A 13,163-nucleotide genomic window follows, 5' to 3' on the forward strand; every position below is an offset into this window, starting at 1 on the left:
GATTTAACTAGCTACGTGTTTATAATAATCGTAATCATAATAATCGTGATAATAATTGCGTTAACAACAGACTAAAATTAATCTCATAATGCAACTGCGTGTATGTGCTTCATTAATTATTCCAGTGATTTTATGTATGTACACCAATTTGTTAGTTGAACATTTTGAATTATTGCTTTCCGGTTCACACGACGTGGCTGTTTTTTTTTTGTTTGTTTCAGTTTTCCTTTTTTTAGGGGGCTTGGCCACAATTGATGATTGGATCTACCGACAGGCGCTGCTCTTTAATTGAATACCCATTCAGCATAAACTCCTCTTTAAGCTCAAACTAAATGTACACTCTATTTATGTTTATAAAAGCTATAAAAACTAAATATGTTGTAAGAAATCAACCTAATGGCTAATATTGCTAAGGATATTGCTCCACAGCGATAAGTTGAAGTTTTAGTCGAACACATAAAAAGGTATCAAAGTAACATAAATCGCCCATTTGCAGATATGTATTTGATTTGTTTTCAGCAATTTTTCAATTAATATCACAACCTCCAACAATAACAAACTCTAATCTTCACAATTGCAAGTTGAGAAGTTTGAAAAAAAATACATTTAATTTCCCGAATGTGAAAATGTGTCAGATTCTGGCAATATTTTTAAATATTTTTGAATATTTTTGAATACTTTCGAATATTTTTGCTTTGGGTTATCAATTGAGCAGCGCCGATCGCAATAATTTGTCGCTTTTTTTTGGTTGGCCGTTTGTTGAGGACGGATTAACTACTTACTAAAAAATGCAATTACTCTCGTATATAGTATAGTACTCCCTATATATACTATATATATATATATATATTTATTCAGTGAGTGATCCGATGGAGCTAAATCAATGTATACTATATATATGGTATTTCTCTGCGCGGGGCGATTTCTCAAGCAACAGTGCGGGGAATATATGTATGTACTTGTATGTAAATGTAAATGTAAATGGGAATGCGTGTATATAATGTATTCCGATCTGGAACTGAAGTTTGAGGAAACCGGCTCCCGACTGGGTTATATCCGATCCGATCTGATTAGATCCAGTGTTTTTAATTCATTATTCGTTATTAAGGCAATCGCATTTGGTTAATTAATTGTAGAGAGTATCAGTATATAATGCCATTCGATTTGAAAATTGCTATTTATGCTTCTGTTTTTTTTTTTTCAAACAGATCCTCAAATTACATGCGTGTTTTTGCGGGCAATGTGTGTGTGTGTGTTGTGTGTGTGTGTGTGAGTTCTTTCGAATGAACTTAGCCTTTAATTACATTAGGTTAGATATAATAATTAATTGTTTACTTTTACGTTTACGTTTACGTTTACTTTTATATGAAATCACAGTCCGTATGTGAGAAAGACTTTATATATGTACTCGATAATGATGATAAAATACATGGTATTCGGGAGGGTGTTCGGGAACTCCTCTATATGTATATCCTACATATTGCTATATTGGTGTTTCATTCACTTATATATGATGTATGGGATATGGGCCATCCGGATAATGGACTACAATTAATTAATAACAATTTGTTGCTGCTTTGTTTTATTTTTCTTCGCTTTCGTTATTTTCACATATGTATATGTGTGTGTGTGTGTGTGTATATCTCTATATATATACGGTATATATTTAAAATATAAATTTGTTTTTGTTTTTGTTGTTGTTGTTGTTGCTGTTATGAAAGGCATTTGCTTTGTTTTTCGTTTGTTGATTTAAAAAAATTTCGCTTGAATTGTTATTTAATTAACTACATAATGCTAGTAATGTCTATTTAATAAGATTTGATTTGAATTGTTTCTTTGTTGTTTACCATTTGAGTGTTTTTATTCTCATACTCTTTTTTTTATTTGTTCATTAGTTTAGCTAAAATTTATTTATACGACACTGCTATATATCGTATATAGTAATCTTTAGTCGCTGTCCATTTTCAGCGCCTCGCCTCAAGTCAATCGTTAACAATCGTTTAACACTCGTTAAGTCTACAAATCGATTAATGAAAAAGACACTATCCCATAGCATAGTACATATTTGGGTATCCTTCATCCTTCATACTTTAACCTTCATCCTTCATCCTTCATCCTTCTGGCTTGATATGAACTCTCACAGTGTGGTGATACAATGGATCGATCTTGAATCATTATTGGGTTTTCTTTTTGGGTTGGAACGCAGGTTAGTTTTAGAGCTTTTGCCAGGCGATAATTAACGATAGTACACGATAGTTAGGTTCTAATATTGTCATAAAAGTTGGGGGTTCTTTAAATATATATATATACATATACATATATATTAAATTTGCCGGAAGGGGGGGAGAGAGAGAGAGAGATACAGAGTTAAAGAGAGATGAAATGTTATGTTTTCTGTTCATTACTTGCATTAATTTATCTACTAACTTTAGTTCTTTCGAGGCGCAATTGTAGTAACCATATAATAATCATAATTATAATAGATCCACAAAAAAGTCGTTCCTTAATAGCTGCTCTATTATTGTTAATTTTTTTTCATCTTTTTTTTGTTTTTATTTTTCTTCTTCACTAGATAAAAATTCATAAGCGCCATTTTGTCAGCCTATTTCTGATTCAGATTTGATCAACAGTTTTTGCTTCGCCATCCCTCTCATTGCTTAAGTTTGTTTTCCCATAGTTTTTGCTCTATTTCTTTTTATTTTCGTTTTTTTGTTTTTAGAAGGCCATGCTGGTTCGTCGCCCGCCGAGGCCACCACCTCCTCCGCCGGGTCCGCCCCTGGTTAGCCCACTGTGGGAGACACTTCTGCCCATCCTGGCCTCGCTGCCCTTCCGCTCCCTGGCCTTCCTCAGCAAATCCGAGGTGCTGGGCCTCCTGCTGTCCTGCGCGGAGGCTACACCACCGCCCGTTCCCCCTGCTCCCCCTCCCCGCCTGCAATTGACAATGTCCGAGGTCGAGGATCTCCGAATGGTGCCGCCATCCGATGTGGGCAACTGCAGGCTAGTGACTCCGGCGCCAACGCCGCTGTAGGGCGACAGAAAGCTGGGCGAATGTCCTGGGAGTACAGATCCTCGCGGCTCCTCGGGATCCACGCTCTCCACCCGCAAGTAGGGCATCCTGCGCTGCGGCTGATCCACCGCCGGCACGGAGCTATTCGGTTGACTGGGTGGAGTTGTGCCTGAGGTACTACGTAGGCCGCTGTACAGGGACTTTAGATGGAAGTCCAGGGACTTGAAGTTCAGAAGGGAGCGACGTTTCTGGCGCTCATCGCCAGTGGAGGGCAGTGCCTGCTCCGGACTGCCATTGTTGTTATTGCTGTTGTTGTTGTTATTATTCAGGGTATCAAACTGAAGGTCAGCTGACGGGATGGGAACAGCTGCCGCCGAATCGCTGGTCACCAAATGTTGCTGCTGTAGTTGCACATATTGCTGATGTTGCTGCTGCTGCTGCTGTTGTTGCTGCTGCTGCTGCTGATGCTGCTGTTGCTGCTGCTGCTCCTGCTTGCTTATTGTTGTCGTCATGGTATTGCTACTTAGGCTAGTTTTACTGCTAATCACTTTCAAAAATTTATTATCGTTATCTAAGGACTCCTTTTGTCACTGGATGAGGCAGAAGCCCTGCTTGGCAGCGTCCTTGGCAGCGTCCACCTCCTCAATGAAGGCCTCATCCTCGTGCTTGGGTGAATCGGCGCCGCAGGGTCCGCCACCGCTCAGGCTGAGCGGCCCCTGCGGGCACGCTGATTGTCACCGGAGCGCCAATGTCGAGATCATCGGCGGCCGCACCGGTTTGTTCTCCAATATCCTTTCCAGCTCCAGCATAACGCTCGAGGAGAGTCGTGGCAGCAGCTGCAATGCAAGTGCAATTGTCAAACAACTGTACTAATACTTAATTACCTAACGATCTAAAGCACGAACTATTATTTGCCTTATGATGGATTTATATGTATATATGGAATGTATGTAAGTATATTCACCTGCAACGACTGCAGACTCTGGTGCAGCTGCTCCGCCGATGTGGCGCCCAGCAAGAGGCATTGCACTGGCTCATGCTTCAGCGACCAGGCGATGGACAGTTGGGTGGGGCTGCAGCCCAGCTTCTCGGCGAGGGCGGCAAGGTCACGGAGGCGGTCGCAGTGGCGGCGCCCCTCGTCAATGCGGTCCTTGCCCCAACTGCCCTGCGGCGACAGAGCGGCCTGAAAGTTGGTTGACCAAGGTTACGACTTATGCCATATTTTTGCAGGATTTTTTGTGATAATATATTGTGTAGATTGAAACTTCGTAGCACACTTACATTGCGATTGATCTCGTCCTCGGTCCAGGAGAAGCTCTTCGTCTTGAAGGAGCCCTTGGGCAGGAAGAGCTTGTCGCCATTCTGGGTGTCACTGAGCGCCATCGAGAGCGGACCCCAGGCCATGAGGCCGACGCCGATCTTGTTGTACATCTCCGGCAGGTAGAGTTCGCACTTTTCGCGACAGAACATGTGGTACTCGGACTGCTCCACAATGGGCGTGATGCAGTTGAACTGGCGGCAATTGGTGTACGCCTCCATGATCTCCACCTGGCTCCAACGTGCGGTGCCCCAGTACATGGCCCAGCCCTGCTGTATCACGTAGCTCATGGCGCGCACCACTTCTGGCAAGGAAATGAAGAAGAGTTTACAAAAGGCCGAAAGTTTTCGGCGATCATGGGTACACTTATATGTACGTACTCGTATTTCAACCTTCACGGTGACTATTTCGTTTGGATAACTTACCCTCCATGGGACACATGGGATCCGCCTTGTGGATGATGACAATGTCGATGTACTGCAGCTGCAATCGCTGCAAACTGGCACGCACACATTCGATGATGTGTTTCCGCGAGAGACCGCGTTCCTCCGACCTACAAAGTAGTTGAAGGTCAAGTCAAATGTCAAATAAGATATATAAATATATATATAAGGACATTCGGAACTTTGAAGGAGTTTAAATCAGTTTAAAGCTATCTATATAAATGAAGAACAATATTTTTTGGAATCCCCACTCACTTGGTGCTCCAGTAGACCTTCGTGGTGATGACATAGGCGGTCCTCTTCCAGCCCGCCCGCTGCAGTATCTTGCCGATCTCCGTCTCCGAGTGCGCCTCCGAGATGTCAAACAGATTGATACCGCTCTCGATGGCCAGCTTGAGTATGGCCTCCGCCTGGTCATCGCTCACGCCCGGCGAGAAGACCGGCCAGGTGCCCAGTCCCACGTTCGAGATGCGCAGCCCGCTCTTGCCCAGATTCTTGTACCGCAGCCCCGGCGTCGGCGTGGAACCATGGCGCAGTGGTAGCGCCGGATTGGAGCCCAAGCTGATCGAACGGCCTGCTCGCAGCGGAATGCCCAAATAAACGGTCATCGTGGTTGTCGGATTGCCGGATTGACGGGATTCAAAGTGGTCGAGTGTGTGGTTCAGGTGCCGGCATGGAAATGAAACAATTCGTTTCGGGGGAAACAGTATGTGCGTTTCGTTTAGTGAGAAGCCTTTTTACTTTGTTGTTTTTTTTTGGATAAAGGAGGGGCTTTCAAAGTGCCGGGAAACGTGCAAAAACGAACAGCAACGCAACAGCAACAAGAATGGTAACAACACAAACGCAATTCCGCAATAAACAGCTGGCTAAATCAGACTAACAAAGTGTCTATACTCTGCCCAAGAGTTCCGTAGCCTCAAAACAAAAAAAAAACAGGTAAAGTACTATTAAAAATGTACACCATCTCTTAAATATTCCCCTGTTCTTGCAAGCAAGTTGATACGATTAAAGGAAATTCAGTTCTGGGAATGTAAAATGGAAATGTTCAAAATATATATGCAAAGGTATGATATATGGTTTTTCAATCAGCTAATGGAACTGCCTTAAAGGAGAGTGTACTTGAACATATAAAAAACAAAGAGCGCGGCATGCAATGAACATGAATAAACAAAAGTGACATTTTTCCGTTGGTTTTCCCGTGCGCTCCCGATTTTCCACTGTCCCTCCCATAAAAAGTGCGTGCGTCCGGTGCGTGTTTTCTTTTCCTTTCGTTTTTCTTTTTTTTTCGATTGCGTGATTGTGACAGGGTGTTTGTGTGGGTGGGTGTTGTTGTTACCTTACAAAATGAATAAAATAAATTACTTCAATTGCATGTTTCGGACCCGAATTCAATGGAACTGAGCACCACAACGCCCTCGACTTAATGCGCTAAACAAAACCAACAATTACCAACAGCTGAACTACTGCGATTGCGGAGGTGGGTGCATTAGTTTATTGCTCATTTTGTACAATACGCTAGATGTATACGCTAGAGGTATATGTATGTTTCATTTACTTGGGCTATTTTGAAGCAAGCGATACTTGCTTGTATGTGGTAGCATGCAGAGGCAGGCAATCGAAAACAATCGAAAAAGTCGAAACAATCGACAGTAAACAACATAAATGATAAGCCTATATGATAGTGAGAAATTTGATACCGAAATCAAGATGACCGCCCGTACCACTGAACTCCTCCATACAGTCGAGTGACGCAATGGGAGCCCGGCACCTATAATGGAAAATAATTGCAAAAATCGGATTAGTATAATTGAGATAATTATATGCGGGAAATCTGTGTAAAGTCGACCATTGTATGGTAAATACTTGTTTTGTGCAATTATTTCTAGAAATGTTCCACACATATTACGTATACGCAAGTAATCATGTTGCGTTTGCGCACTGTTATCATACGACGTATACGCACTGTTATCAAACTACGTATGCGCACTGTTATCATACGACGTATAAGCACTGTTATCAAACTGCTTATACGCACTGTTATCTTACTACATATACATTGCATATGTATGCATTTTATGCTTTTCATACGGTTCTTCAACTATTATATTATACTATTATATGTTTTAATGTAACGAAATATACATGTATGCAAGCTAAGGGAGCCACTTGTTTGGGGATGCGAGGACCTTTGACCTTTGTGTATACCTGTAAATGGTGACCGGGTTCGATTCGTCGCTAGTATTGTCCACATTGTTGTTGTTGTTATTGTTATTGTTGCTGTCATTGGTCGAGGGAAGTACGCCCATGGCGCCATTACCGATCATCAGTTGCTGAGTCGTGGGTCCCGTTACGAAGTTTAGATTGGCTGGCAGTGCCATAAGCATCGGCTGCGGCGTCGACTGCGGCAGAGGCAGCGGCAGCGACGGTACACCGCCATCGTTGGCAACAACAGTGGGCATTTCAATGGAAGTTACCGCTACGTCTGTGACGTCGCCGCCGCTGCCGCCGCCACTGCCCTCTGCCGCGGCTGTGCCGCTGCCGCTGCTGTGCTCGTGTCCCAGGAGCAGCGGCGTGCTCTCCTGCTGCAGCGTGTGCGAGTGCGAGTGAGACAGCAACGGCGCTGCAGCTGCGGCGGCGGCGGCGGCGGCGGCCGGTGACTGTGACTGCGACGTCGACTGCGCCGCACTGCCGTCACCATTTAAATTGCATAATGCCATGGACATTGTGTTTAGGTTCCACTGCTTTTGTTATGATTAAATCAAATTTTGATATTTATCAATGTTTACTTTCACTTCGATTGCTATTTTGCTTCTTACGCTTTCTATTTATATATTTTTTAGACACTATTGGACGACATTGTTTGTTTTAGATTTGCGTGTTTATTGGAATTTATTCTATTATTTATTTAGGCATTTCATTTCAATTCAAATAGTTGCAAGGTCTTTTATATTTATTTATTGTTATGTGGTTTTTTCTAATCGAAGTTTCATTCGACATTTAAAATGTCTGCTATTGATTCAGCTATTTGTTAAATATCAATATTTATTTTTTAAATTAAAAGTTTATAGTTTTGTTTGCTTTTTATAGTAGTTTCAACACCTATTCATTTTTAATTGTCTATTGTTTGTAGGTTTTCCAAAATTATATGTATTTCTGTACATCTATGAGAAACTCAAGTTTTGTTTTGCTTTCGCATATCAACTATTTATAATGATTATTATTATTATTTTAAAAGTATTTTTTCTATCCAGTCCACAGTTATTGTTGTTTTGTTTGTTTTATGTTATAAGATATTTCCATTTCACTGCTGCATTTGTTTTGTTTGATTTTTTTTGTATTATACTACTAAGACTGGACTACAAATCACAAGGGATTTTGTTTTCTAAATAGCATACTTTTAAGGCAAAGTCCAGTCCAATAAATGTTTATTTTCTTGTCACTATTTAAGATATTTCCTCTACTAAAGAAATAGGAAAACGTATTCTCATCGCATGAATCTGTGTGCCAAAAAATACAAAAAAGAAACTTGATCGAAACTTTGCGAAAACTTTTGTCACAATAATTAAGAAGCCGAAACAAGGCAAAAATAAACAACGTTTTCTACAGAGAAAGGGAGAGACTGGTTGAAGGAAAAAGAGCTTTTCACCACACTGAGAGAAAAAAAGGAAAAACTGGCGAGAGAATCGAGAAGAGAAAATGCTCTGACCGTAAACTTTATGGGCAATTGGCTGATAAATGGAACCACCTGCTGACTTGTTAGCAAGATCTAATAATGTTTTGCATACAAAATGCTATATCCATTGTGGAGTCTAAGATTAAGTCAAGACTATAAATGCATTTTTTATTTAAAAATAAATATAATTATATTTTTGTTTAATTTTGAGTTACCAGTTCTATTTTGAAATTTTGTATTTCGTGGTCACATTTTGCATAAAACCCAAAAGTCCGAAAACATAAATAGAAATTTGATGGCTGTTAATTTTAGCTCGCCGCTGGTCCATTTAATCCGCCTCGTGTCAAAGCACAGATACAAATCTATCTATAACCCAGATATACCCAGATGTATCTTTTTGATTTCCCATTATCAAGGTTTAATTATAGATTAACCTTGACAATGATTCAGAGTCGCTTCTGGCAGCTTTTCTGTCTTCATTAGCTTGATCAATTTGGAAAATGCATTATTTTCCTCTGGGAAAACGAACGAGCGAGAGGGGGGAGACAGAAAGGAAGAGAGAGAGAGAGAGAGGGAGAGAGAGAGAGCGCTTTTCACCACGACCGGTGTATTTGACACCACAACAAGAACAAGAACAAGGCACAATTTGCACTCGCTTTTCCCCTGCATTTCCCTTTACTTATTTGAAACTAACTTTTGACGTTTATGCAACGCTTTACACAATAAAACTGACACCTCCACAGGTAGCTAAATTCAGGGCACGAGGGACAAGTGCTTGATTACACTAGCCAACAGGGCGGGAATTTCATTTTGCGAATTTTTTTTTTATTTGCTTTAGTTGAAGACTACAATTTGTACTGTTCTCTGCACAGTTTTAGTTTATTGCTGCGTTTTATAGCCCTTGCTGATAAATAATATATTCTATTTTTCACTACGAAACAACGCTGTTTTTTCTTGTGCTTGTTCCTTTGGTTTCATTCTAAGTGATAGTATAAGGTACAGTACAGCCTACTTGCCAGGGATCAATGACCAACTGTGGGCTGCATCTGGGCAGAAAGTTTCGAGAGACAGCTCCCAAGTTTGCCATTTCTAGGCCACAATGACAGTTCACTGAGCACAAACAAAAGTAACAAGAAAAATTGCCATATACCTATGGGCTGCAAAAAATTGAGAAGCCTGTCATATTCTTTTCATATTCTCGTTATCCTTAATATCCTTGTTATCTCCGTTTCTTTCCCAAGTGGCTGGTAAGTGTCTAGTGTAGATGAGCTTATCGGCTAGCTCTCGAAACTGATGAGCTAAATGGGGATTAGCCATCAAGAAAACACTTTTCAGACACTAATTGCTAATTTGGTTTGGCAAGGGTATGAGTCAAGTTCTAAAATCTATATACTTTAAGTAACTAACTAGACTTATAAAGCTATAGATGGCAACCAGATTGAACTCATTGCAAATTAAAGCAACCAAATGCGCTCAAGTATTATGAGTATTAATAATAATACAATGCCATTTGGGGCTATAATAGAACAATTACACTGAATAGCCAATAAATGAATAGCTTGCTTTGACATTTGAATGCATTTTTAGGGCTTCAAAGTTGACATGGCGTGCAATCATTTCGACTGGGGAGCTTGGGTTTTCCAGCGCGAAAGGAATGGAAACATGAGAAATGCATTTATTGTCATTTCGTTGTCATTTCATCGGCTTGCCTTTTGGCCATTACACGTGTGTCAAACCAAATCTGTTCCCATGCCTCGCCTCTTTTCCTGTGATATGTTTTCCTTTAACCCTTTTCTGGGTTTGATTTCTGCTGACACTTGGCTGTCTGCACTTAAAATCGCATCATTGGCGATTATCTTTTGCCGCTTTCTGCCTGGCATTTTGTGTTGCGGCGACCTTGACTCGTGCACGAATTGGAAAATGTGTTTTTTTTCCCATTTCCCATTTTCCGTTTTCTGTTTTCTGTTTTTCCATTTTGTATCGTTTCAGCCGAAGGCCAGGCGTCTCTAAGCTGTTTACAAGCTTATGGCAGCCACAAAAGACAACTGGTTTACGGTGTCAGCTTCTGGTTCCTAATTATGTGAGCCACATACAAAAAAAAGGGGGCAAACAAGGACTGTGGAAAATGTGTGGGGGGTGGAAAACTGAGAGGCGGGCACATAGGGAAAAATCCAATTTGAGCCACTTGACTGCTACTTTCTAGCTGCAACATCATCCACAGCAAGGCAACCTTGACTGCAACTGCAACTGCAACTGCAGCTATGTCTCTGTGTGTGTCTGTCTGTGTGTGTGAGTGGGCTTTTCGTCGCCTGTGCCTGTGCCTGTGGGTGTGTGTGTGTGTGTGTGTGTCTCAAAGGACATGCCATAGGCTGGCAAAAACAACAAATTGCTTTGGTATTCCGCCTTTTTGGCACACAGCACGTAGCCAAAAGTGCAAATAATAAAATAAATATATAATACACACATGTGCATATACGTTATGCATGTGCTTGTGTGCTTTCCTATTTTTTTGTTGTTTTTTTTTGTATTATTGTTGTAGCGTTTTCTTGTTTTTTGAACAACCGCAGCATGGCGTGACACCAACACCGGTCGATATGCCGCATTCCTCTCTGGCTCTCTCTCTCCATTTTCCCCCGTTTCCCTCGCTTTTCCCGCTCCCCCTCTCTCCATCTCTCTTCCTTTCTCTCTCTCTCTTTCTCGTTTTTCGGCTTTCCCCAGAGAAGAGGAGAGAGCGGGACAGAGAACCGTGACCCACTGACGCGTTGACCGGCCTACTGTGAGTGTGCACATGTATGCGTGCGAGTGTATGTGTGATGCGGAATTTCGGGAAAGTGCATAAAGCATTCGATAATCGATTAGAGAGAGGGGAATAATGCCCTTTCCGGAAACAGGAAACAAAAAACAGGAAACGGGAAGCAGGAAGCAGGATACCGAACCGGATATACCCCTTGCCACACTTCATGTTTGCCGACAATGGGCAAGAAATCAATGGGTGCTACATGTGAACTCAACTCAAGAATGCAATGGATATAGATATTTTATTTAAAGTCTTAGTATCCCATCCCGATTGTCTTTTATGCTAGTTAATTAATTGGCAAACAAAAAGTGCTTCATCTCAAGAAGTTTAATTAAAATTGAGTACGCTCTTCTTTCTCTTAAGCTCGGATTAAATGGCATTAAATGCAATTATTAAAAGTCGCAAACAATTTTAAGCTGCAATGTGTGTGCCCACACTAGCTTATGCAATTTCCCAATTTTCATTTTCCTATCCTATACCCCATATCCTATATCCCATATCAGCGGCCAGATCGGGTGACACATGGCATGTCATATTGGAATTACATGTCTCACACGAATCCAAAGTCAAAGTGCCTCGTGGGAGCCGCAAGCCCCCAAATCCACCGCCCCCCTTGGCCAAATCTTGCCTGCATTATATTCCCATCAGGGCCAGGAAGGCGGAGTCAAGCCGAATCGAATTGTTGATTCAAACAAGGTTAACCCCGAAACCCAGGGGCAAGGCAAGGCAAGGCAACGCAAGGATGTAACCCATCACCCATTTCCCACTGCCCCATCAGCAATTTTTATACTTCTATGTGGAAGGAACTACAGTCTCACTTATTAGGTTTATACTAAGGGTGAAGTTAATACACTTTTCAGTAACAAATATATAATTATAAATTACTAAAAATCCAAAATGGTTAGGTTTGCACTCTAAGCAGAATTAGGATATATTTTCAGACATTAAATGGCCTACTTAAGTTCTCTTAATAAAATACATACTACATAACGCACTTGAGATCTATCTATAGTTTGTTTTAAGCAGACTTCACTGTAGTTGCTTCTAGATTGGGTTTTTTTTGTTGTAACGCTCTTATCGATACAAGCAGGAGCAATGGCGTGACTGGATAATTACTTACTAAACACAATATTTTCCTGTTGCTGTTACTTTGTTTGTGCCACCGAATCGAATGCAATTCACACGACATTAAAGTCGCGAAACGCTGTACATATGTGTATGTGTGTTTTCCGGGCATTCCCTGGTTCCCAGAATTTCTGTGCACATTCCGCACTATTTTTTTTTTTGAGTGGGATTTCCCCCAAGAATAGGCAGTTGGAAAATTAGAGCGTTGACATACAATCGCACACACATATGTTCATTCAGATGCCGCACAAACAGCACCAAGTACGAGTAGCACCGAAAACACACATGGGCAAATGGGAAATGCTTTGGCACAGATGTTGGCCTGCCTTTTGTTTATAACGGTATCCTCTGCAAGGCCTCTGTGCCTGTGTCTGTGCCTGTGTCTGTGTGTATCTGTGTTAGCCAAGTGGAGAGAAGTAACCCAAATCCGCCTACAATGCAGAGATGCCTTTTCAAAATATTCAATAGATGTACATATAAATTTCAGGCATCAACACAGGAAAACGTGGCATAATTGGGCTTCTTTTCTTGTGAACTAGAAATTTCGCACTTTTTGTGGATAAAATAAGTAATTACTTCAACTAGAAATTTCGCACTTTTTGTGGATAAAATAAGTAATTTCTTCAACTAGAAGTTTCGCACTTTTTATAGATAAAATAAGTAATTTCTTCAACATATCATCAACGCTTAAAGAAAACCTTCGAAAACAATAATTTAAATTGATTTTAAAATTGATCTTTACAACTTTTAAGAACTTTGGAACAACAAGAAATTTAAGTTGCACTTTTAAATAATTCAAA

At 41.0% G+C, this 13,163-nt stretch overlaps 1 protein-coding gene across 1 annotated transcript; it reads right to left on the minus strand.

Moving 5' to 3' along the window:
• Nucleotides 1-211: 211 nt before the first annotated feature.
• LOC120455441 lies at nucleotides 212-7,969 on the minus strand. Its single transcript, XM_039641638.2, is given in 7 exon segments — nucleotides 212-3,843; nucleotides 3,972-4,190; nucleotides 4,289-4,626; nucleotides 4,751-4,878; nucleotides 5,024-5,342; nucleotides 6,466-6,536; nucleotides 6,974-7,969. Coding segments are annotated over 7 exon segments (2,721 nt in total). The 5' UTR covers nucleotides 7,492-7,969; the 3' UTR covers nucleotides 212-2,715.
• Between the last annotated feature and the right edge of the window lie 5,194 nt (nucleotides 7,970-13,163).

The sequence above is a fragment of the Drosophila santomea genome, chromosome X (genome assembly GCF_016746245.2).
Source record: "Drosophila santomea strain STO CAGO 1482 chromosome X, Prin_Dsan_1.1, whole genome shotgun sequence".
Classification (NCBI taxonomy): domain Eukaryota; kingdom Metazoa; phylum Arthropoda; class Insecta; order Diptera; family Drosophilidae; genus Drosophila; species Drosophila santomea.